The following is a 24,065-nucleotide window of genomic DNA, read 5'->3' on the forward strand; positions in this document are numbered from 1 at the left end:
AGATAGGGCATACTGTGCCACCGTTTTCTCTCATTATGCAGCTGCATTAACCACAAAAGCTGCTTTTTTTTATTGTTCTCAGCCTGGTCGTGTGTAACACCTTTTGCTTCTGTGGCCAACAATAAACTCTGATTTCCATTGTGTGCAGGATTTGTAATTTTCTTTTAAGCGCTAATATCCTTCTCAGGCATGCAGAGGACTTCTGAATTCATCACCAGAATAATTGGCTATTGTGTTTTTGGACAAGCTTATTTGTGATTATCATCTATGAATATATATATATTAATGTATACTATGCTGCAAAGACTTGGATTCTCGATGACAGGCAGAAGTGAATAAGTCGGATTTGTGACAATGGAGCGTCGCCTCTCTGCTCGGCCTACCTATACTGCTTTTAATACGGGATGAAAACCCGGCACATCTGGGTATCACTTTCATTGTATTAGCCAGCTGATCCCTGACATCAGTTTATGAGTCTGTAATCTTCTGTCTCACACAATAGTGGACTAAACCATTTAACCCCGCCGAGAGGGGAGCCATGATACAGGAGAGAAAGTGCAACACTGTGCTATGCTAAAAAAGACTCTTCTTGCCAGCTACAGCCTCTAAGCTCCCTAAGACTTGCCCTGGTTTGGGTGAATACATACACACACACGCACATACAGAGGCCTATACCCCTCCCCCTTCTCTTTTTCCATCTTTGTCTCTCTAGCGAATTCAATTTTGTCTTCTCCAAGCGACAGCTTAAATGCAGACAATCTTATCAGCGGCTGTGCAAGCAGTGAGGGACGTGATTGAAACACCCCTGAAGTATTTCCAATGCAGACGAACCTTTCAGGGAGTCTTAATTGTGTGTGTTTTTTGTTTCTTCTCGGTCAAACACACAAACACACAAAGATGCCAGCATTAGCACACCTTCCCCACCTAGATCTTCAGCAGCCTCCTCTTCATTTAGCTGCCGTGCTGTACAGCAGCTTAGAATAATAATGCGACATGACAGCTGATCAATGCTTGAAGGAGGATGCTGTTGTTTAAGGTTTAGTGTTTTTGCTCTAGTTTATTTATGGGTTAGAAAATACAATGAAGCATTAACATCGAGCATTAACCAGAAACCTCCAGTGAGGTAAAGGTGAAGTGGGGTTTTTTTTTTGTTATTTTTACTTAATTAAACCAAATTCAGTGCAAAAACAAATCAGATTTCTTTGTTGCAGCCATATCTCGAGCTGAACTCTTGCACGGTTCTGGCTTGTCGTTTGAAGTGGTGGCTGAGGTGGTGTCTGTTTTCCTCTAGTCATACATGGAGGACCACTTGAAGAACAAGAACCGTCTGGAGCGTGAGTGGGAGGCGCTGTGCTCCTACCAGGCAGAGCCCAGCGCCTGCAGCGTGGGCCAAGGCGAGCAGAACTCCAAGAGGAACCGCTCTGACGCCGTGGTCGCATGTGAGTCCATTCAGGTTGTTTGGTTTGTTTGTTGTCTGCTTTAGTGTTTTTTTCTGCAGGAATGTTAGTACGATCCTCAAGTCTGGAACAGTCCAGGCAGGGTCATGTAGCTTCATAAATGTTGTTGATGTATTTGTGAACAGATGCTCCAAAGAGGAACATAAAACCATTTGGGTAAACATGCCAAAACAACACTGTGGAAAATATGCTTCAAACATGAACAAATAATTAGTAATTAGTAATCTAGCCAAAGAGCGATATTTAAACTGTTTTTTCCAGAAACCCCATAAGTGTCTGTCAGTGTAGTGAGAGGAGACTCCCTGCTGCATCTCTCGCATCCTCTCGATTAAAGCCAAAGAGGATTTTCAATGGGGACAAATGCATACCTGTTTGAGAGTCACCGAATATCAAAGTTAAAAGTTGTACTGGGACTGGGCATCTCCAAAAAATTTGGATGAAGTGATGTTTTTATGATTTTAAAGCAGTTTGAATGTGACTATAACTGCTTTCTTGGCTAATTCTTGCAAGTGTATCCAAAGGACGCATCAAAACCATCCAAAGGTTGAAATGAACATTGATCCCTTGTAATTAAAGTATTATTACTAGCTAGCGTTACCATGAAGGACAAAAACATTATTTCATGAGAATGTTTTGCTTTATTTCAGCCCACCACTACATTTTAGCATTAGTTCACACATTTTAAAGAAGAGAGAGACGCAATAACACGACAAAAGGTTTGTTAGGCAGAGCTGAGAATTTCTCATTAGTGGAGAAATTCCACTCACTGAACTGTGATTTTCAGTTAGTTCAGAATGAACTGGGACCCAAAAACGTAACACTGGAGGGTGAATAAGTCTTTCTTTAAAGCCGAGCTGCTCTGCTTACTTTTTAAACTCTAGATTTTTTGGATGATTCACAGTTCAAAATGAATATTAAGTATTATCTTATGCGGTGCTTTGATGCAGCATCTCAGTCTGCAACAAGTCATTTTAGCTCCTTTCGCTTTAAGCCAGCTTTCTTCTGATTGGCTGCACCTCACAAATAACCTCTGTTCACAGCTGTGTGTGCCTTAGATGACCATATTAGGGATATCCTCTCTCTTTGAAAACATAGGCTCCAAGACTAGAAAGAAAATGCTCAGAGCAGTCTGAAGTCTGGGCTTCTGGATTAGAGGGGTCACATGCACGTAAAGCGATGTCATTTTTTGAAACTTTGGCCCTTTATAGTATTTGTAACAGTTGTACAAAAGCCTATAATTTTATTGAAGTAAATGTAAATCATGCTTTAAAATGTGACCACCAAAATAAATGAACACAAGCAGACCTGCACCAAAATTTGCTGTAATTCACCCAAATGAAGCTCCTGAGATAAAGGTGAATGGAGCCAAACAGCAAAATTAACTGTTTACGCCTCCTTCTAGACAAACTGAAATTACATTATACTTATGTCTGTTTGTTTATCTTACGTGGGAGCTGAGTTGGCCCATAAGTTGTGAGCAGTGTGCTGATGTATGGCAATTATGGCAGTTAAGGATTTACAGCTCGATGTCCGTCCTTGACAGCACAGTTTTGAAATTCAATTCAATTTTACTTATATAGTGCCAACTCACAACAACATTCACCTCATGGCACTTTATATTTTAAGTTAAAGACCCTACAATAATACAGAGCAAACCGGAGCAAGCACTTGGCGACGGTGGTAAGGAAAAACTCGCTTTTAATAGGAAGAAACCTTTGGAAGAACCAGGCTCGGCCATTTGGTGGTAGGGTAGGAGTGAGGGGAGTGAGACTGGGAAAAAACAGACACACTGTGAAAGAGAGCCAGAGAAACGACAACTACTACGAACACTGGGAATCTCAGTCAAAACAGGAGGTTAACATGTGAATAAGTAGCATCAGTGACGCCTCCTTATTTGAAGAGTGAAATCAGAGCAGTGAAAGTTGTGTCACAGCTCGCTTTGCTGGGATTTCCCAGTTAGTTAAAGTTAATCTATTATGAGTCATATATATTCTAATAATCACCAGAACATAAAACCTGCATGTACACACCCACCATTCAAATGTGATGCTAAACACTGAAAAATCTTCCTGACTTTGACCCAAAATAAGGTTCTGGGTGTGAGAAAGCTTTATTTCTGACACCGTCTTACTTGTTGCACAACTGTCCCATAAATTTCCATTCAGGATTCTCCAAGTGCCTTTTTTAAATACACACACACACACACACACACATATATATATATATATATATATATATATATATATATATATATATATATATATATCTGGGAATCTCTCACAAACACCCTCCAGGTGACTTTCTGCCAATTTCAGTGCAGTGGGATAAATAGGAAGGAAACCCACTCTGTAGAGGGCTCAGGGCATAGCAACAGTAGCTATGTATCACACGGTGTCATGCACCAATCAGGATTTAGCTACATTTGAACTGCAATCTGATGACAGGCGGCGTGTTGCTTGGTTACTGTCAAATTTGACCTCACCTGGGCAGGTCTCACGAGCCTAAAGTGTTAAACTCTTTTTAAATAACACATAAAGATGTTTTATTTTCCTTGATTTCGCCTTTTTGTTCATAAATATATGAAAATATTTTAAATCATGAACTTTAATTCCAAGCAAATCAAAGTGGGTTCCGGGCCATTACATATACATTATATGACTCTTGCAACAGCTTCACTTGTTTAGGAAAAAAAGAAAAGAAAAAAGAACGAACAGGATTTGAAAGTTCAGAACTCGCACACTTCTTAAGATGAAACAGTTTATTATTATTTCACTTGGAACATTCCTCGGTTAAGGTGAAGCAATCCAGGACTTTAGAACAGCGTGCGTGCGCATGATGAAAGTCTGGTGAAATTGCAGTCCCCGCAGCCATTTCAGCTTCATATTCCTGTGTTGCTGCTCAAAACTCTGTTATTGTGCAGGGAGTAAAAGGGGGGGAAATATTTACCGATGAATTATGCATCTCCATTACAGACGATCATTCCAGGATCACCTTGAAAGCGGAGAACAACCACAGCAACTCTGATTACATCAATGCCAGTCCAATTGTGAGTATTCTTTATTCATTATGGTTCTAGAGTTTGGCTAATATGTTTTCTCTGAAGCCCCCCCACCCCTTTTTTAGTATCAAGAGCACCCGTTGTGGTTGGATTTTACTCTGAGAGAAAAGTAGTGATTGATCCAAGCCCATTGATCTTTTTTTTAACTTTGTTCTCCATGCTGAGAACCTCAGTGGGTTTCTTGTGTCTTGCTGAACTGCCTTGCTACTTTTACTGCTTTCAAAATGGCTGCTCCCTGGAGATACCTATCTTTCTTTTTCTTTTTTTTCATTCACACTAAAAAGAATTATGCATTTTTTTTGACTAAGCAAAGGTATCCCATACAAATCCAGAAAGATCTGACTACTGGAGAGGGCTATGGTTATGTTTTTTTTAAATATCTCTCCCCCAAAACATTGCCAGTCATGATTTCCCCCGAGGCTGCTGAAAAGGGATTCCATCAAAGGGAAACAGGAAACTATGCATTTCAAATACAGTGCCAAAATTTCCGAGGAGATAGATGAGGGAGGGGCGGGGTGCACGCAGCTGCGCTAAAAGCCTATTACTCTTCAGAAACAAACAATGGAGACTTTTAGGTGGTCTATTTATTTCTCCATATTCACTAATGGCATATTCATAGAGGTTTTTAGCTTATTTAAACAGCACTGAAGTGCAACGTCTTATAGAATAATGTCGCAATAACGTCGATCAATCAGAGGAAGAAGGTAGGGAAAGATTTTCGATTAAAAAAAGTTCTGCAAGACTGTTTTGGTGCGGCTTAAAGCAGAAATGCAGGCGGATGTTGAAGATGGGTGAAATACAGTAATGGCAGATGCAGTGGTGTGTGGATGAAAGGACAGTAATTACACCACAAAAGGGACCCCTGGCTGAGCCCAGCAAAACTGTGATAATTATGTCTGTCAATGCGGCTTCTTCCTCCTCATTAGCTTCAGGGGCAGCGGCCTACGAGTAAATAATCTGTCGCTTCTTTCTGGGAATCCGGGGTCAGAGAGGCAAAGGGAAGGGGGCGATCTGAGCTCCCTGCGAAGCACCGGGTGACACGCACACTCGGTGAAAAGCTCGGCTAATGGTTAATGGTTGACCACAAACGGTGCCAGCGCTCCCAGATGTACATCATCATTAGCGCGAGGAATGGTTTGCAGGAATGCGCAGCGGCAAGAAGTGGTCAAAGGCCGCTCGTCTTTGTCTCGTCTGGCCTTTTCTGGCTTTTCCCGATTTCCTGCATGTTCTCGCTTTTGTTTTCAGACTCAGATGAGCTCGAGCTGGCAGTTAGCTTCTGAGCTCTCAATCTTATATTTTTTAAAAAAGGGATCAAGACACTACAGCGAGGTGTTGAAAGCTGAAGCTTCACGGTGAGCACATATTTGTGCGAGCTATTTTCAAACAAGCTATTTTACTTCAAACCAAAGAGCACTTCTTTGCATTTTTTGCTTTCTTTCGTTGGTTCTTTTTTTTTCTTACTGTAGTCTATCTTCTTGCCACAATGGCAGGGAGACTACAGCTGAAATGCAGGACTTTTCTTTCATGTTAGCGCTTTAGTATTCATGCAGGGATGTCAGCACACAGCTACAGCATGTCTGTGTCCTTGAGATTGGCTAAACGGAGTGCAGGAAATAGCTTTTGACATCACCCTTTTATTTCTGCGGGTGAGATTTGTTTTTTACTTTGTTTTGTTTCAACCAAACCATGTGAGGAATTTAAAAAAGAGACAAAAAGAAAGCGGACATGGCTAATTGACGTGTAACAGCAGGTAATGAATGCAGCTTTTCTTTCACCGATGAGTCCTTTTTATCAACATTTTTCAATTTCAGCCGGTCCGTGTGCGTGCGTTGGCGAGCATGTTCCGCTCCGAGCTTCGTTTCTGCTCCCCAGTGGTTGTTTTCTTACATATACAATGAAAACTGACACCTTGCCTGACATCTTATACAGATAAAAACTATAAATCATAAATAAACATCGACTGTGAATCCCGGGAGAATCTGCTGCGTTAAGCATTTCACTACTCCAAAAAACCAAAATCTCCAAAATAATCATTTACACAACGAATGATTTTCAACAGCTGGCGTCTGACAATGCTGCTTCTGTTGAGGTTGAGTTACATTTACGTCACTGCCTGGGAGTAGATTTAAATAAACAAAACAATTTAACGCATTTAATCCTCCGAAAAAGTACAAAAAATAGATTCCAAACTCTTAATAACAAAGAAGTTGATTTTTCTTAACAATTCAACTAAACTTGCGTGCTTGTTTTTTTTATCAGCTTTTCAAAGCATTAGGAATTAATCCTGTCGTTCAGGATATTAAGCATGAGAGAAGTGTCATGGTAGTATTAGAGCCATGGCGAAATCCTCCATAATTATTTTTCCTTTTAAGGGTGTGTGTCAAGGTCCATGAGCGAGACAAATGAGCTTAAGAAATTTGCAAAGATGTGAAATGAGAAAACTAGATCTTTAACATTTAAGGCCATGTCAAGTGTCCTTGACAATTTGTTCTTCAACATAAAAAAGGGATTTCATAAAAAAATCAAAACGCCATTAAAGTCGACCCTGTCGCTTGCTGTCACCGTGATGTTCAGCTTGAAGGTGTCTCCCTCTCTCCCAGTTAGATTTAAGGGCGGTGCTGCAAAAAAAAGCACTCAGTTCCATTGGTGGATGTCAGTCAGTGGAAGATTAATTAAGCAATGACTCAATTATACCATCCATTCGCCCGCCTATCCAATTCAGGGGGGCAGGAGACGATCCCAGCAGGGTAGCTTGATGGGATACACCCTAAATTGGTCACCAGTCTGGGCTAACAGAGAGAAATAGGCCATTCATGCTCACATTTAAACCTTCAGCCAGCTAACCAAGAAGAAGTTCGAACCCAAAACTTTCTTACTTAAGGGAGGCAGTGCTGAGCACCAGCGTCAATTTTGAAAAACTCCTGCACTCTTTAGAAAGTCTGCAACATTTGATATTATTCTGCATGTGCAAAAAATACAGCACTGTTTGAGTCATCTATCGTTATGATGTCAAACATACATTAAGAATGCATTGTTGTGAATCTTTCCCTTCAAAATAAGTCACCATGTTCCCCACTGGTATGCCTGACACGAGAGGTTAACCATAGAAACTTAATTCAGTAAAATCTGATTGCTGATTTTATTTTCATTCAAATCTCAATCACATCCCTCAAACTGTGTCCATCACCCCACCTGGGCATTCAGCGCCCTCGTGTTAGGAGACTCCAGGCGTTAAAGTCCACGGCAGTGTCGTGTTTCATGTAGAAACACAGCTAAGCATGAAAAAGAAAGAGCTCTGAAAGCAGTTCATCAAGTCTTTGAGGGCACAAAGATATTGTAAGAGTGAAAAATAACGACAGTGAATTGAAGTTATTTTGCAAATTTCAGGTTAGTTGGAAATAAGATTTTTTTACTAATCCCCTTGAGAAGCTACAGAATCTTTCTTCATAACATATATAGCTTTTAAAAAGAGAGGTTCAGTTATTTGCTCGCATAGAAAATCGTTGAATATGGGTTGTGTTCAACATTAGAGGTGCCTGTTGCCTAGCAGATAAAGAGGAAAGTTCAAGGTCCAAATCTATTTAAAAGAGTGATTTTTTAAAAGCATTTTTTAGCTACAAACCTATCCTTCAAATATGTGTTCAGCTTGTGTTAACATCCACATTTTTCCAGCGAACAGCATGCAGTTACTTCCATGTCCCAGTTTCCTCTAATCACCCCCGTAAAAATACTCGCATCCTGAATACGACAGGGTTTGCAGGAGGAATGAAAGCCAAGTGTTTACATCAATAGATGCTGATCTCATTTCGTTTCTGCATCCAGATGGACGATTTCATGGAAGTCTTAACCAGACAATATGTTTTCATCCACCAGTCACCAACCACACACTACGTCACACTCTGTTCCCTCTCTCCCAGATGGACCATGACCCTCGCAACCCTACTTACATCGCGTCGCAGGGTCCCCTAGCTTCCACCGTGGCAGACTTCTGGCAGGTAAAACTCTATTAACTGTCCATCCTTCATCTTTTTATTTGTTTGTGTCTACAGCTGTGAGGGAAGAACCACAGCAGAGGTACTCAGTTTCTGTTAATAATTCAGAATCCTTAAGTTTATTTAGAAATCATAAAAGATGCTCCTTTGCTCTTTCCACTGGCACAATGCCAGAGCTCAATCTAGAACTGGTCCCACTCATTTTTACTATTAAAAGACCAGTGCTGGTGCCAAAAAGCTGGCTACGTGAGGGTCTGCCACAAGAAATCCAACAATAATTGGCATATTCAGCTCGCAGATTCTGTAAACCACGGGTCTCAGACCTGCAGAAATGTGTGCAGAATTGGCACCACGTTGGTGCAAAAGAGGTCGTTGTATTCCCGTTTTTCCTTGGATTTGCCAGATTTCTATCTGTATCCAAGTGATCCAAGTGTGATCCCTAATTTGATGTCTTTTTAATGGTGTCACTTTGCCCCAAATGTAAGCAAGCAAAGGTGAGAAAACTCTTGAAATTGTAGCCCATAGTCACTTCTCACCCCACTCAGTCTGCGGAAACAAACTTTACACACTGAAAAGAGTGATAGGAGCCGTGGCTCCAGCACAGCATAATCAGCCCTCAAACAGAGGTAAGATGAAGGGTAATTGTATATTTTTAGGAAAAATGCATGCTTACATTCAAATGTAATGTTATTTCATGAGAGGCACAAACTTGGTAGAGAAGTAATGGTGCTGCTGCTGCTCCTACTCATCAATCAAAAAGTGTCAGCAGCTGAAAAGACCTGAAGCTTTTTAGTTTTATATAAGGATCTAGTTGTACACGCCTCAGGAGACCTAATGTTATTTAAAATAATCCTGATATTTGCTCATATTAGTGGGGCTTTTCCCCCTCAAGCCTATTTTGCATTCTTTTCCATGTCCATAAATGTCAGCGGGACCTGTAATCAATCAGCAGATCTAGGCTATTGTAAAACGTGTCAACTTGTGCGGAAGTGTGCCTTAAATGATGCATGGTTGCCAAATGGCAGTCTTATGTGTTAATAGGACAGCACTGTTGTAATTAGTGGGCCCATCACCTCCATATGGTGAAGTAACTCCAGCTAGCCGTGACCAGGATGTAAAAGTGTGGCGCATAAATCCTGACAGACCAGCTGGCCCTGCACTCTGCACTCTGCATCTTGTACTGAGCGGATACTCATTTTGAATCATTATGATAGTGCTGACTTTGTGTTTGCACAGACGTTGGAGGCTGCTCGCGATTTGTGCGGTGGGTGGAGAAGCCAAGCTTAGCATGGTCTGGTGCTGTACACCAAACAGAGAATATTTACTTGTTGTAAAATGACTTCTTAAACCTCCCCACAAAATGTAGACGCATACACGCTTTGCCCTCATGTGGTGTTTAAACTAATTAAAAAGGAAAAACTCAAAGGCTTTTATCTGAAAATTGTACATTAATTGCCACATCAGCTGAAATAGGAATAAAATGTGCCTCAAATGAATAAGGCGTTATATAATATATATAATTTCGTTTTTTTTCTCATATGCCTGCTAGTTTGTTTGTTTGCTTGTTTTTTTTCCCGTACAGGTGAATAAATCCATTTCCATTATCTAATGCTACTTAGCCATTAACTCATCTTTAAATCTTTCCCAATTAAGCAAAAATAATAGAAAATTAGCCACACGTTGACACGCTGAACATCAGCTCTGTGTCTGGGAATGCTTAGCAGCCATTCATTATTCAGTATGGTTAACCTTGGATTGTGGCATGAGGGAAAAACACACTCTTTACCCCATTAAAAGTAAACAAACAGGGGTAACACTGGCAACTCTCAGTGCAAATCTTTTGCTGTGTCCTATCTAATCCACACCGGCCCCAGGCAGTGCTCTGAAAGGCAGCTCTGCTCTAATCCTCCACTCCTCATTCCTCCATCCCTTCATCCGTTGCCCCTCCATCTATCTCCACCTCCCTGGCTATTACCTTAGCTCTGCTGGGCCTTCCTCCCCTCCTTCTCAGAATGCAAAAAAAAAAAAAGAAGCCATGCATGAGTTCACAGAGGCACAACTCAGGTCATTTTCAGTTTGTTTTTTGTCTATGCAAATCAAGTGTAGCTGGTGTATGTCTTTTTTGGAGCCTGTAAATTGCTAATCCCATTACAAAAACAAAAAAAGGAAGATAGGAGGTGGAAAATATGAATACTACCATCAAATATTTGCTAAATTGTACAAGACTAAATGGATAATAACCCCCCCCCCCCCCCCCCCCCCCCCCCCCACACACACACACACACACACATTATCACCTTGCCTAATCTCATCACATCCTGGCACAGTTGGCACAGTTGGCGTGTAATGTGTCCACTGGGCTGGATCACAGAAGCTTGTGATTAGTGTATAGTCAAGGCCATTGTGTTTTTATAGCAATCATAAAACCCACGTTTCCTCCTCATTTTCCTAATGGCTGCCGTGGGCCTGTTTTTTTTTTTTTTTTTTTTTCCCCAAGGACACATTAGGTTGTGATAAGATGAAATGGAGCATCAGAGCAGTAGATGTTGTGATCTCGCTCAGACGACTGAGAGCGTGAGAGAGAGGGCGACACATGACGCGCCCTCCTGCTGCTCGAGCCCAACATTTATCATTTGTCACACACGGAGAGGTGACATTTATTCATACTTCCTGGATGAAGATTAAGAAATCAATTTCTCTGTAATACAACGCTGCCGTGTATCAGTAACGCTCGACGCGCTGCTCTCGGCGCTGCGGGTTAGGACCACTGGAACGTTGCATATGAAAGGGTTTGTCATCTCAGGGTGTGACTGATGGGTGTCTCTTTTCTGGCGTGTAGATGGTGTGGGAGAGCGGCTGCGTCGTCATCGTCATGCTGACCCCGCTGTCGGAGAATGGAGTGAAGCAGTGCCACCACTACTGGCCCGACGAGGGATCCGACGTCTACCACATATACGAGGTGATTGAGAAAGCGGTTAAACAGAAAGGTCACGAAAGACATGTTTTCCCACTTCAGCTGGTGTCTAACCACGCAGTTAGGTTTGGATTTTACGTGCTGAAATTTGTGTGAAGAGTAGCAATCAAAAAAGGGCGAAAAAGAGCAAGCTATGGGGGTAAATCTCCAAAAGTAAAGAGAAGCATTAAAAAATAAGACAAATCTATTCATACTATTCTTAAAACTCCATGCTAAGCGGTAGCATTTATAAACTGTGGTAGCAGTATGAGAGCCTGTCCCTCCAGGATCTTAGACTTAAAATCATAAAGGGTTATAAAACATAATAATCTCTTATTTTATCATAATAATACCGACAATAACAACGCCCCAGTTCAATCAAAATGGCCAAATTATTCCCACGTGCTTTGGTGTCTTAGTCACATCTCATTTCACCACAAAATGTTTCTAATTTAATAGCAGGAAGCACACAAAACTGTGATTCCTGTATTATTTTCTATTAGGGAAATTCTGGGATGACACCAATACTGATGTTTCACAGTCACAACCCCGCCTTCATCAATCGTTACACCATCTTTGAATATTTAGCCTGGGTGGAAGCGATGTGATGCAATAGATGACAAATCGCCCACTGACACCAAAACCATCCCATTTGCTGACAGGCTGAGGTCATTATTATGTCTGTGAGTTACACCGGTGCACCTCTAATTTCTTTAAAAAGTGAATGAAAACTGAAATATTTGGCATAAAACAAACCCTGACATTTCTATAAGAAGGTGTCCATGTTCCTCATTTCCTTCCTTAACCTGATTTTCTGTTTGTCTGCGTTTAGGTGAATTTGGTGTCTGAGCACATCTGGTGTGAGGACTTCCTGGTACGGAGCTTCTACCTGAAGAACCTGCAGACTAACGAGACCCGCACCGTCACTCAGTTCCACTTCCTGTCCTGGATGGACCGTGGGATCCCCAGCTCAGCCAGGACCCTCTTAGACTTCCGCAGGTAGAGTGGAGATCCAGCCGGTTGGTCCTCAAACAAACACTGCAGCTCAGCAGATTTTCAGACAGATTTCCACCTTTTTTTTTCTAAGCAGCCTTTGTCCCGAGCTTGTTCTTAATCACCCTCCCTTATATTCTGTATTCTGTCAGCGCCTCTCTGGTCCCTCTCCCTTTTGCCCCACTGCCTTTTGGTGTCCTAGAGAATGGCTGTTCTAATAAGGACTGTGTTTCTGTACTATCCCTTTCATCTTGGGCCTATTTCCCTCACCTCCCTCCAGCACATGTGATGCAGCAAATTAACAGCCCCGCACTGCCTGGCTTGGCTTGGGAAGAAAAGAAAGAAAGAAAGAAAAAAAAAAACACCACCTAATTCAAACACCCAATTAAACGAGAGCTGTCTCACTAAAAACATGGGAGAGGGGGAAAGCTAGTGACTGAATAACCTTACTATGTTTTCCATATAATATGTTCTGGCAGAAAAGCGGCAGTAGCACCTCTGGGAATACCCAGGAGGGATAGGAAAAGCCCTCCACGCAAGAATAGATGCATCTGATTTGTAGATGGAAACCTGTCCCTCTGGTTTGTTATGCAGATGAAAGAAAAAGAGGAGCTGTAGTTTTATCGTGTCATCCTCTCTCGACAGAGTTGCTGCCATTCTTCCAAATTAATCTGCTTGCAGTCAGCTACGTTTAAGACACTACTGTAATGGTTTCTCTTGTGTTTTGATTACATATACACTGTTTGCCCTGCTGTTGAGATCTCCCTCACGCTTAAATTGCCGTGAACTCCGATAATGCTGCTGAAGGTTATTGGGAATCTAGAGCTCTCTGGCGATTCAGAGGTCTCAGATCCGCACGATGCACTCAACACTCACGGTTTTGTGGTTTTGGCCAACTCTGTATTTTGCGGTTGCCAGTGTCATTTTTGTGATGTTGCAGCTAGTAATATGAGCCCAGTTGCATAGTCACAAAAGTGATCATTGGAAACTGTGTCTCCTCAGCCAGGCCTGTGCACAAACTGTCTTTCTCTCACTCCACTCTAAGTCTCCCTCCTCCACCTCCTCCTCCTCCTCCTACTCTGCCTCACACTGTTCCTTCCTCTGGCTTGCATGGGAACTCCAACCGTCTCTGTATGCTGTTACACTGAAGGCGTGTTCTGATTTAGTCATGCTTCCGATATCAAACAAGATTATTAAAATGTATGCATTAGTATGCAATGTGATTTCACATAAAAGTGCAAAGAAAAAAAGCATCAAAAAGAAAACACTTCTACTCCCAAATAAGCATCGAATTATATTGCAAAGAGTTCTATCATGTCCAGTTTTTTAGCACATGTATTTTAATAAACTTTAAGTCACCAAGTATGGAGGACCAAATATGGTAAAACAAACAAAATATGCCATTAAATGCACCAAAATAAACCTATAAGATTTTTACTTTTCTTGGGCATTTTTTTTTACCTTTGTATTAATATCCATATTTATTCACATATTTGTGTTATTTTATGTATTTTATTAAATATTTTGTTTTTTGATAAATTTTGACTTATTCTCAGATATTAACTCGTTGATAATCTTCATCAGATTTCCATAAATCACTGTTTTGGCAAAGAGGGCATCAGAAATAATGAATATTTATTTATTTATTTATTTTAATTTTATTTTTTTTTATTTTTTTTTGGGGGGGGGGGGGGGGGGGGGCTGTAATTTTGGCTGCTTTGGTCCTCTATAATTGGAACCTTCACAGATAAACAGCACAGCTCACAATGATGTTACGTCAAACACACCTGTGCTTTTCAATACTGGTAAACATGTTAAGTGCTATTAAGAATTTTGGTCACAAATACAGCATTCAGATGGCAAAACTACAAAAATATAGCACAAGCTATCAATATTTCTATTCATGCAAAACATTATACTTACTATATGTAACATATTAGTGCACGCAAGCTTAGATCAGCTATAGATACCATGAGATACTTCTCATTTTGTCACCGAAAGGTGGGAAACGAGAGGAAATGGAAAGACGCGGAAGCTCTCGGTGTAGTCAGTTTCCATGGCAACGGCGGGGTGTGAAAAGGCTCGTTGGCCTTCGCCGTGGTGTATAACATTCGTAATTGGCTCGGGTTAATGCGTCGGCGGTCGGCAAATCACAACATCGCACCACCACATCCATCACCCACATGTCACAATAACGCCGCCTGAAATGATGCTCAATTTATTTACGAGGGTGCGACACAGATTTCTCTCTCTCTGCGCTCAAATTAACGGGATTGATTGACATGAGGGAGCGTCTTTCGTGGTTGTGTTTGGCCCTTTGATTATTGCCGTCATTAATTTCGTCCAGGCCACAGCGCCCCAAGTCCCTCAGGAGTCACATTTGTTTTGATTATTATTGTTATTATTCAAGAAAAAGAAATAAATAAAAGAATTGTTTCCTGAATCGATGTAGCAGCCTGTGCACTTAAGACAGCTTAATGCCAAGCTTGCAATGACAATAACTTTTCTCTCTTTTTTTTTTATTTCAGAAAGGTTAACAAGTGCTACAGAGGTCGATCTTGCCCGATAATTGTCCACTGCAGGCAAGTATAACCGTTTGAACCCTGTGACAGCGGCTGACCCTGCTGCTTTGGGACAGAGAGTGTTTGTCGTGGCCTATGTGTTGGAGGAGAGAGGCTGTTTACTTAAACCCGCTCAGTCCATTCACTCTGTCTGGTTCCACCGGAGCTGCTGTTTATTCCGCTCACTGTGTTCTTATGTAAATAACATGGCACAGCCGAATACACTCCCATTTCCCATTTGGTTGAGTTAGTTAACTGGCCTTGATTGGTTCGTATTAAACACCAGGTATCTGTCTGGTCACTTTTAATAGTCACATCCTGTTAAGTCATGTGTGGGGCCAGTAAGCCTGCTCTCCCTCTGAAGGAGCTGTATGGACTGAGTGTCTAGCAGTGGATTAATGAAGCTGTGGCGCTCGGGCCGCTCTCCTGTTTTATTGGCTTTGCCTTTATTAGAGCGATGTCCACGCCTTGTTTGCAATTAACATGCAGAGCCGCTGAATGGCCGGTGGGCACAAAGGAAGCCTTTTCATGGGGCTATCTCTGGAGTAATGGAAAAGCAAGGCTCTCCAAAAAGCTGTTCTCGAACCGCCCCTGGCCTCTCAACCTCTCCTCTGCTCCTGAGGTGCATGCATTTAAAAGCCTTTGTCCCCAGTGTGCCTTAGAAAACCCAATCCCCTCTCTCCAATTGCCATGCAGCTCTCAAGACCACATGTACGCTTGTGTGCAAAGGTTTAACATAATCACATTCATTGCATCATCAAATATTCAGATCTGCTCAGGTATTTTCGCAGGAATGTTAAGTGTGATTATTGATTTTTGCCTTTTAGATTTTTATCCACCACGTGACGCGCGAACGGAGAAACGCACGTCTGTGTGCTCGGGCTAATTTGTGCTTAAACATACTCGACAGTCTTTGCGCAGATGCAGATGTAAATGAGCAATTTGTTTCCTTATAAGAAAAACACTCTGAGATTAAAGCATCTCACTCTGCCGCCTTAATGATCTCTCTCTCTCTCTCTGTGACTCTCTGCAGTGATGGAGCTGGCAGGAGTGGGACTTACATTCTGATTGACATGGTCCTCAATAGGATGGCTAAAGGTAACGATCAATGGCTTCCCTTTCACTCTTTCTGCTTGAAGTGTTGCCCCGGCAACACTAAAGCCTCTCATTTTCCACAGAGGGTCTTGGGGATGCATTAGAGGGTGACTTTTTCTGAGGCCTGGAAAGGCAGCGAAGACCGAAGCCGTGGAGAGGAGTGGAGAGAGCAGAACAAAGAGAAAACAGAGAAAAGGGAAATGAGAAAGGAACCCACATTAGTAATTATCTATTTAAGCTACCTCCACGCCACGCTGACCTGCTTCAGCAGCTGCGACATGAATTTAGATAGCACATGCATGGAAATAAAATGTTTAAAGGCAAAATACATTTTAAATCAGAATCTGCAATTTGCTCCAGTGGTTTGAATCAATATTTAATATTTAATGGCAGCATTGTGCTTATTGAATTTGATTTGATTTATTCTTAGCGGTCTGCGGCTTTCGCTCTAATTTCACTCTGAGAATTGTTGACATTTGTTCCCGCTTGATACCGATGTGAACCACAAACTGTGAACATCATCAGTGTCAGTCATTTGGACTTCAGGCTGTGTTTGTTGTCTCTAATATAATCACAAATTTTAGTACTTTATATTAAAAACGGCCAAAAAAAAACAACAGGAAAATGACCCTTGTGGTGTGGATGTGTCATTACATGTAAAACAGGAAGAGTCTGAGGATGGATTTGTTTTTTTAATCTCGCTGTGACAAAGAAAACTTTAGTTTTTAGTTGAATCTTTACGCCAGCATAAGAAGAGTCGACCAGAGAGTGTTCATGAATAAAAAAAATGCTCAGTTAGCTTTGTCTATTGAGTTCTTTTGAGACATAAACATCTATTGTTGTGCACCTTAAGCCCCCCCCCCCCGTAGGTTAGCCTGCCCTTTATCCTTTGACCTCTGCCCTCGCTGCCTGCTCGCCCTCCCCCTGCAATCCAGCTCCATTAGAGCAGGTTAGGCGGACGCAGACCTTCCCCTCACGTCTCTGGAAAACAGCACTATGTTCATGTAGTTCGGTGATGAATTCGCTGTTGTCCGTGCTGATGAAAGGTGCCACTTGGTCTCTTTTAACCCTTTCTTTTCTGCTCTTGAACCAGATATATAAAATATACATAATCTCGCTCTCCAAAGCTTTTTTTTTTTCTCTGAGAGCCTCTCTCCAGCCTAACTTTGGAATTCAGCCCATCTAAGACATGAAAGTCTTGTCAAAGCACTGGAGCACTTTGAGTACTAAGTCCAGCCGCATTAAATCCCGCTTTTTCTGTCTCTTTCTCGCTCACCCACACGCATACATACATTCACGCTCTTGCTCCATCTCCTTTGCTTCCTTTCTTTGCCTCACTTTGAAAACCATCTTGAGAGTTCAGGGGCTCTCTCCCTTTTTCTCTCTTCGGGTTTTGCTCTCTACATCTCTCTATGTCAGTTTCCTCAAATGAGCTCTGGCATGCTGCTCGCAATCCATAAATCTGAAAGTGGAATAAGATTTCCAGATTAACTTCACAGACTCGTGAAGCCAAAACAGGCTCAACAGCAGCTGATCCCTGCTGAAGGCAGGCAACTGTTGCATGGGTTAATCATCAGAATGACTGCTGCAGATCTGCTATAAATCATTGTAATTAATTTGCTGATATGTGCACGTGCACACTCTTGGATATTAGTGGACTGCCTACATGGACATCATCTAAACCAGTTTTTGAACACGACTCTCACATGGAAGCCAGTGTGTGGTGTGTTTGAATGCATTATTGCACCAGGGCCCAAAAATATCCTCTTGCATATTTTATCGAGAAACAGTCAGTGGCTCTTGTCCAAGTCTTTCGAGGGATGAATGTAATAATTTTCAATTGCTGCGCTCTTCCAAAGGGAGCCCAGTATAAAGAGAGATTGACAGATGTGAGCTGGATTACTCCACTGCTTTGAACTCAGTCCAATTTTCGGTCTGTTGCAGGTGCTAAAGAGATTGATATTGCCGCTACCCTGGAGCACTTGAGAGACCAGAGAGCTGGCATGGTCCAGACAAAGGTAAGGTCCCCGGCTTTGAGTTAGAGAAGTGTGTGTGGGGGGGAGGGGGGGCAGAGAGAAAGGAGAGCGGGAGGAGGGTTTGCAGCCATTCAACACCAAGGATTGTCTGCTTCACGTGCACATGGGATCATTTCTGGGGAAACGATGGGGTAACTGATAACCGCGTCAGGATTAGAACAACAGTCCACATTTCACGAGCTGCAAAAATAAAAGGATGGCCAAGATGTCTCACGGAAATATTTTTCAAACTGCAGCATCGTAAGATTCATGACTTGAGCATGTAACATCTCAAATGTCAAAAGAAATGTCCATCAGAAAGTGTGACAAAGTCCAAAACCAGAACATGGAGAATATACAACCAAATTAAATAGACATGAGAAGATATTGAGTCAGTTTTTAGGAGGAATCAGCTGATATTGCAAAAAAAATGGCAACAAAGTAATCAAAAATGTTCTCTTAGATTCTCTTCGTCTCATACAGCATCTGTCTGTCTAGTCCAAACAGTTCCTAACACAGCGGGTCGTTCACCTCTCACTATTATGTGGAGCAGTTTAGGGTGTGAACAAAGCGTTTCCTCTTATCCACTAATGCAAATAATAGGGAGGAAGGGTCTTTTGTTTCTCTCTTGTAATTGGAAAGGAATAATAATAATAAAAATAATAAAGGCGAACCTCCACGCAGAGCCGGGTGATAATATTTATGGACTCCGGTGCTATGCTAACAGACTCGAGTGTTCCTCGATGGTTCATTAATGCTGCTTTTACGGCCCTGCTCTGCTCAGCGCAGGAAAGCTTTCCGGGCACTCTCTGCTTTTTCTTTTCTTCAAAAGAGTCTAAGTGAAATTATATCAGACTATTGTTGATTCCACTTTGTGGCTTCATACTGGGTCTACACAGAAATTACATTGTAATGAGGTATGAAATTCACAGTTAGGTTTCGACGATTGAGCAACCAGTCGTGTTCTTTTTTGTTTTTCCCTCCTCTTCGTGATGCTGCCGTTTTATTTTTGGACAAAGCTCACAAAAGGGGCATTAATTTCTCCCCTTTCTCTGGTTACTAATTTTTGACAGACATCAACACGCAGTAATTACAACATGTGTGACCGTTTTGTTTTTTTCCCCTTCCTCACTAACATCCGTTTGTGATCTGTCGAGCAGAGATTGATCTCCCCCCAGTGGCGTAAAGGTGAACAGCGTGCACAAACCCTCATATTTAGAAGTATCTTAGTTTTTTTCTCTTCCAATGCACAAAACTTTAAACCTAACTTGGGAATAGATGTGGGCACCTGTAACTGCGATGGAGATAAACATGGATGTACTTACATATTTTCTGGCCCCATCACAACTTCAGAAGACACATAAAAATAGAAAACATCAGCACTCCAGATAATCTCCACTGCAAAGCGAGAGGCACGGTCACCAGTGACTCCTCTGTATTGATTTAGCCTATCCTCAGGCCAGACTATGGCAGCCTGTGTGTTGACACATCTAAAGGCTGTTCCCTCCAAACTCCTACGTACCTTTTCTCTGTGAGAGGACCCCGTGGCCCCTCAGCCTGGAGAGAGGAGAGGAATATAAAAACACCAGGTCCATGGGGCAAACATCAATCGGCCTCTTTTGCGCTCCTCGGGGAAAACTATGAGTCGGTTTCACAAACAAATGCACACTCAAACGAGCGCGCGCACATACACACAGGCAAGCAGAGAAAGCTGAGAGACAGCTTGACTCAAAAGCTCCATTTTAAGACACACCTGGCTGGATCGATGCTGGTCCCAGCTGCTCACACACTTTAAGTTGAAAGCTCGGAGAGAGGCTCACCTTCACCTCTAGACTGTGGCCAAGCACATCAGGGGCAGGGTCGGGAGCTGCCAGTCATTCTGAAATGCCATTCCACTTGGTCACACAGTAAAACTTTTATCCTTCCTTTTCCTTCCCTGCGTCCTTTCCTCCTCCCCCTCCTCCTCATCCTCCTTCCCCCTCCTCCTCCTCAGGAGCAGTTTGAGTTCGCGCTGACAGCCGTGGCAGAAGAGGTGAACGCCATCCTGAAAGCACTTCCTCAGTGAAGGCATCGCAACCCACTCCCCCCACCACCTCACACCCAACACACACACACACACACATGCTTTCCTCTCGCTCGCTGAGCACCGGTTTCCTCTGCCCACTCAAGACTGACATCTCTCTCTGGCCTGCCTTCTCCTCGCTCTGTTTCTCCCTCTTCTCCCTCTGCCTCCTCTTCACCTCTATATATACTGTATACTTATGAATGTCGTGCCAGATATCTCAGCTGGATCCATATACACAAAATTTCCCTCAGCGTACGGCCGCTGATCCGCGGTCAGTCGGTGCTGTCCGATCAGCGGCTGCGCTGGGAGATTTTTTTTGTCAGTATGAACCCCGGTCCTCTTTAACTGTGACGTTGTTTTTTTGAACATACCATCCTAGTGCCACTGACGAGATGTTTACGTGATGTCAAGTGAAGATTTTTGTTCCAAAATGAGCAAAAAAAAAGAAAAAAACTGATGCAAAAAGCTTAGAAAATGATCTCCGGCACAATTAAAACATGCTACGGTAAGGCTGCAACTAACAGTTATTTTCCCAGTTAATCGTTCAGTTTAGGAAATGTTGATAAAAAAAAGAAAATGTATTTTTTTAATATGACTAACAGTCTGAAATCTTGAGATATAAACCATTGTTTTATCAGAGAAAGGTTTTATTGGCATTTCTTTTCTTCTTCTTCTTTTTTTTGCTTTCTCCCCCAACTAATCACTGCAGCTCTAAACTATAGTGCTATGTAAACTAAATGAACTTCCTGCCTGTAAAACCCGTATTATTGTACAGATTATACCCTCTAAATGAATCGATGTAGCTCCTCACACGTTTCTCCTCTGTGATCTGAATCAGCTACTACATCGTGTGTACAGACGTTGAAGCGTGTGCGTTGTTGTACTTTGGGTCGAGACATCTCACTGTCGTTCTAAACCGCAGGTTATCCGACTCCGAGCCCCCCACACGTCATGATTGTTGTGAAACACATCAGCTGTTCTCTTATTCCTCATTGTATTGTTTTTACATCGGACGCCACCAACTGTTTGTTGCATAAACATCTCTGTTAACAGTAAATGTGAAATATACTAACTGAGATAGTTATTGCTTCTATTTAGAAATACTGTCATGCTGTATGGATAGTAATAATATATTTAAGAAGACCTTATATTGGGATTGTTGCTAAATTTCTTTGTCCCTCCATCACTGGTATGGTATATTGTGACATTTTGTGCAACATGAGCGATTAATCCCTCCATGTATAGACCACGAATGACTTTATGAAAACTTACATAGTGCTATTGAAGATGAGAACTATATATTTTGTGTGAGAAGTAATATTCAGATTGATAATAAATCCGAACGGACCATACCGCTCTGCCGCCTCGTGTGTGATGTTACGTCTGCTACACTCGCGCACGCACAAACGGCAGCGAGAAGGCCGCCCTCACAGCCAGAGTCACTTGATTGAATGGCGGCCTTGGTAAAGTCACAGAGAAAAAGCTATACGGTGCTCCCCGAGGGTTTGTATCTGGGAGAGAGTCGCAGGTTTGTACAGATGAAATGTTTGGTTCACCAGCTCTGTCAGCGGAGAAAGTGGCTGGGATTTGAAATGAAATCAGTCATGTATTTCACCCACGGAGGTCCTCCTGCAATATTACAGAGAGGAGAAAGTTCAGTCAGTCAGAGTCCACCTCAATCAGTGTTTACTGGAGGATGCCACGTTCAGCTAATTGACAACAGACAGCCTCTTTTCTTATTTTTGTGTGTTTTGTCTGCAGTTTCTCTTGTTGCAGGGGTTTGTCTGTCTGCTGTTAGAAATGGGAGGTGGAGTACAATCTGTTATTAGACCATAATCGCTGCAAACAGCTGCACCTGCAAACAATGGCTGATAAAACTGTCTCAAAGAGTCTTTTGTGAAGACAAATTTGCTCCTAATATACGACAGTCACACAATCGTAAGTGTGCCTTTCGGGGTATTTTCAATCATTTGTGTTTTCTTTCTTATATTAACGCAAATTGGTGACACGCTAAATCTTTAAGGGAGCCCTTCAAGAATCATTTGATGCCAAACTAAAGGACACAGACTGGATTAAAAATCTTTAAAATCTCCACTTACTTGGTTCTCAGAAGCTTTTGGCCACATCTCCCAGAGATCCCCAGTCAATTGATACACACCAAAGAGCTAACTTTATCCATTATTGTGTAGCTTAAGTACATGTGATTACAAATGATTGTTTACTGCATTTGAATTCATCTTGAATTTTGACAATAAACAGTGATACAGGGACAATAATACAAGTGTGTTTAAAGAGGCAGCAACAGTGTTATGTTACAAGTCACAGAGAGTGTGATACGTAGTACACATGAGTAGCATGTATACCTCATGAGTCTTTAATTAAATAATAGTAATATAAGATAAAAGTCTTTCTTTCTAAAAAGGCAATGTTGACTAGGGGTGACTATGATTGGTTTCATAGTTTAAAAAATGCTTTATGGATCAATTTTAACTAAACCCCAACTCTCATTTGATTGGTTGCCCCTCTCAAAGGATTTAGCTGATACTGGTCTATCAGAGGTCTGATTAATATGATTTTTATCAAGCTAAGGTTGCCTAACACGTCCCCATAGAAAACCTTTTTAACACAGGCCCTCTGATCACCCATCATGACAAACATTTGAGCTGTTCTATCATTTCAGTGCAGCTGCCCAATGATGAACACTTGAGGAAGGTTAACTGCCACTCGCTGGTTAGTTAGCAAGTGTTAGCAAGTGTAGATAAAATCCAAAGACGACTGTGCTAATCTGCTCTCAACCAAAGCACTTACAAGAAGGGCTGATTTCACTCGGAAACAGTCGGTAACCTCCAGCAAACGAGCCAGACGGAGAATACACATTTTCCTTAACCACCTGAGGTCACCAGTGGTGTCAACGACCAGTCACTAGGCTGATGTGACTGAGGCTTAATACAAACCACTGTGGCAGGGTCAGGTGATAGAGTGGGCTGTCTACCAATTTGAAGATCGGTGAATGGATCCCCAGCTCCTCCTGTCCATGTGTCAAAGTATCCTTGGGGAACATACTGAACACCTAGTAGTTTATTGTTGCACCAATCGGAGTGCGGTGTGTAAATGTTAGACAAAAGTGTTTAGATATAGATAAAAGCACCATATCAATATGTGTGGGTAAATGAGACTTGTAGTAGAAATTCAAACTCAAATTGAGTACAAGACACTATTAGTCCATTTACCATTAGGACTATAAACAGCAGCTAACCAACACAGTGCCGTCATATTCTGTACTTGCATGAGGTGATGGTATACTTCCTCCAAAAGATGTAACTGCAATTACTTTTTTAACCCAGTTTAAAGACAGTGTTAAAGCTGTCATACATTTTTAGGGTGGGAATCCATGCTTAGCACATGTAGTGTCTCATGTCCACTTTAAGTCAACTGTCATTTGATTTGCTGCCCCTCTCAAAGAGGAGATTTGAACAGGAAGTGGGTGGGGCATAAGTAATCATGCATCAAGTGATGATCCAAAGATCAGGATCCTTAAGGGTTTATAACTGATCCAAATAAAGTCATTGCTCACGGTTTACGAACTTTATGTTAAAGTTACTTTATTAGAAACTGATACCTAAATAAATATCAAAACAAAACAAGAAGTATCCATATGCTGCTTATAATAAATCAGCCAACACACTGGCTGCTTATCAGCCCATTAAAAACTGTAAAACTAGAGGACTTGGGCAGAAAGTACAATAAGGATTATATTAGTCTACAAAAAGTATAGAGAAGCATGCAAAGAGAATATATAATTTCCTGCCTTTCAACAATGGGTGCGTGGGGTTCTTTAAGTGTGAATGGATATTCAAGCATGCGTGCGTTGCCCGT

The 24,065-nt window shown here is 41.8% G+C and overlaps 1 protein-coding gene across 1 annotated transcript in view; it reads left to right on the top strand.

The window, feature by feature from the left end:
- The window catches only part of ptprn2 (protein tyrosine phosphatase receptor type N2), a 156,731-nt gene extending 136,542 nt beyond the window's left edge, over positions 1-20,189 (top strand). The window contains exons 14-22 of the mRNA XM_085362286.1: positions 1,292-1,439; positions 4,430-4,503; positions 8,433-8,510; positions 11,347-11,466; positions 12,293-12,459; positions 14,982-15,035; positions 16,048-16,112; positions 18,054-18,127; positions 20,118-20,189. Of these exons, the coding sequence (XP_085218412.1) occupies positions 1,292-1,439; positions 4,430-4,503; positions 8,433-8,510; positions 11,347-11,466; positions 12,293-12,459; positions 14,982-15,035; positions 16,048-16,112; positions 18,054-18,127; positions 20,118-20,189 (852 nt within the window). The remainder of the gene's footprint in view (positions 1-1,291; positions 1,440-4,429; positions 4,504-8,432; positions 8,511-11,346; positions 11,467-12,292; positions 12,460-14,981; positions 15,036-16,047; positions 16,113-18,053; positions 18,128-20,117) is intronic.
- Positions 20,190-24,065: the final 3,876 nt, after the last annotated feature.

Source organism: Diplotaxodon limnothrissa, linkage group LG9, assembly GCF_057381915.1.
Source record: "Diplotaxodon limnothrissa isolate DT_005_m linkage group LG9, D_limnothrissa_male_GT1.1, whole genome shotgun sequence".
NCBI classification, from domain to species: Eukaryota; Metazoa; Chordata; class Actinopteri; order Cichliformes; family Cichlidae; genus Diplotaxodon; species Diplotaxodon limnothrissa.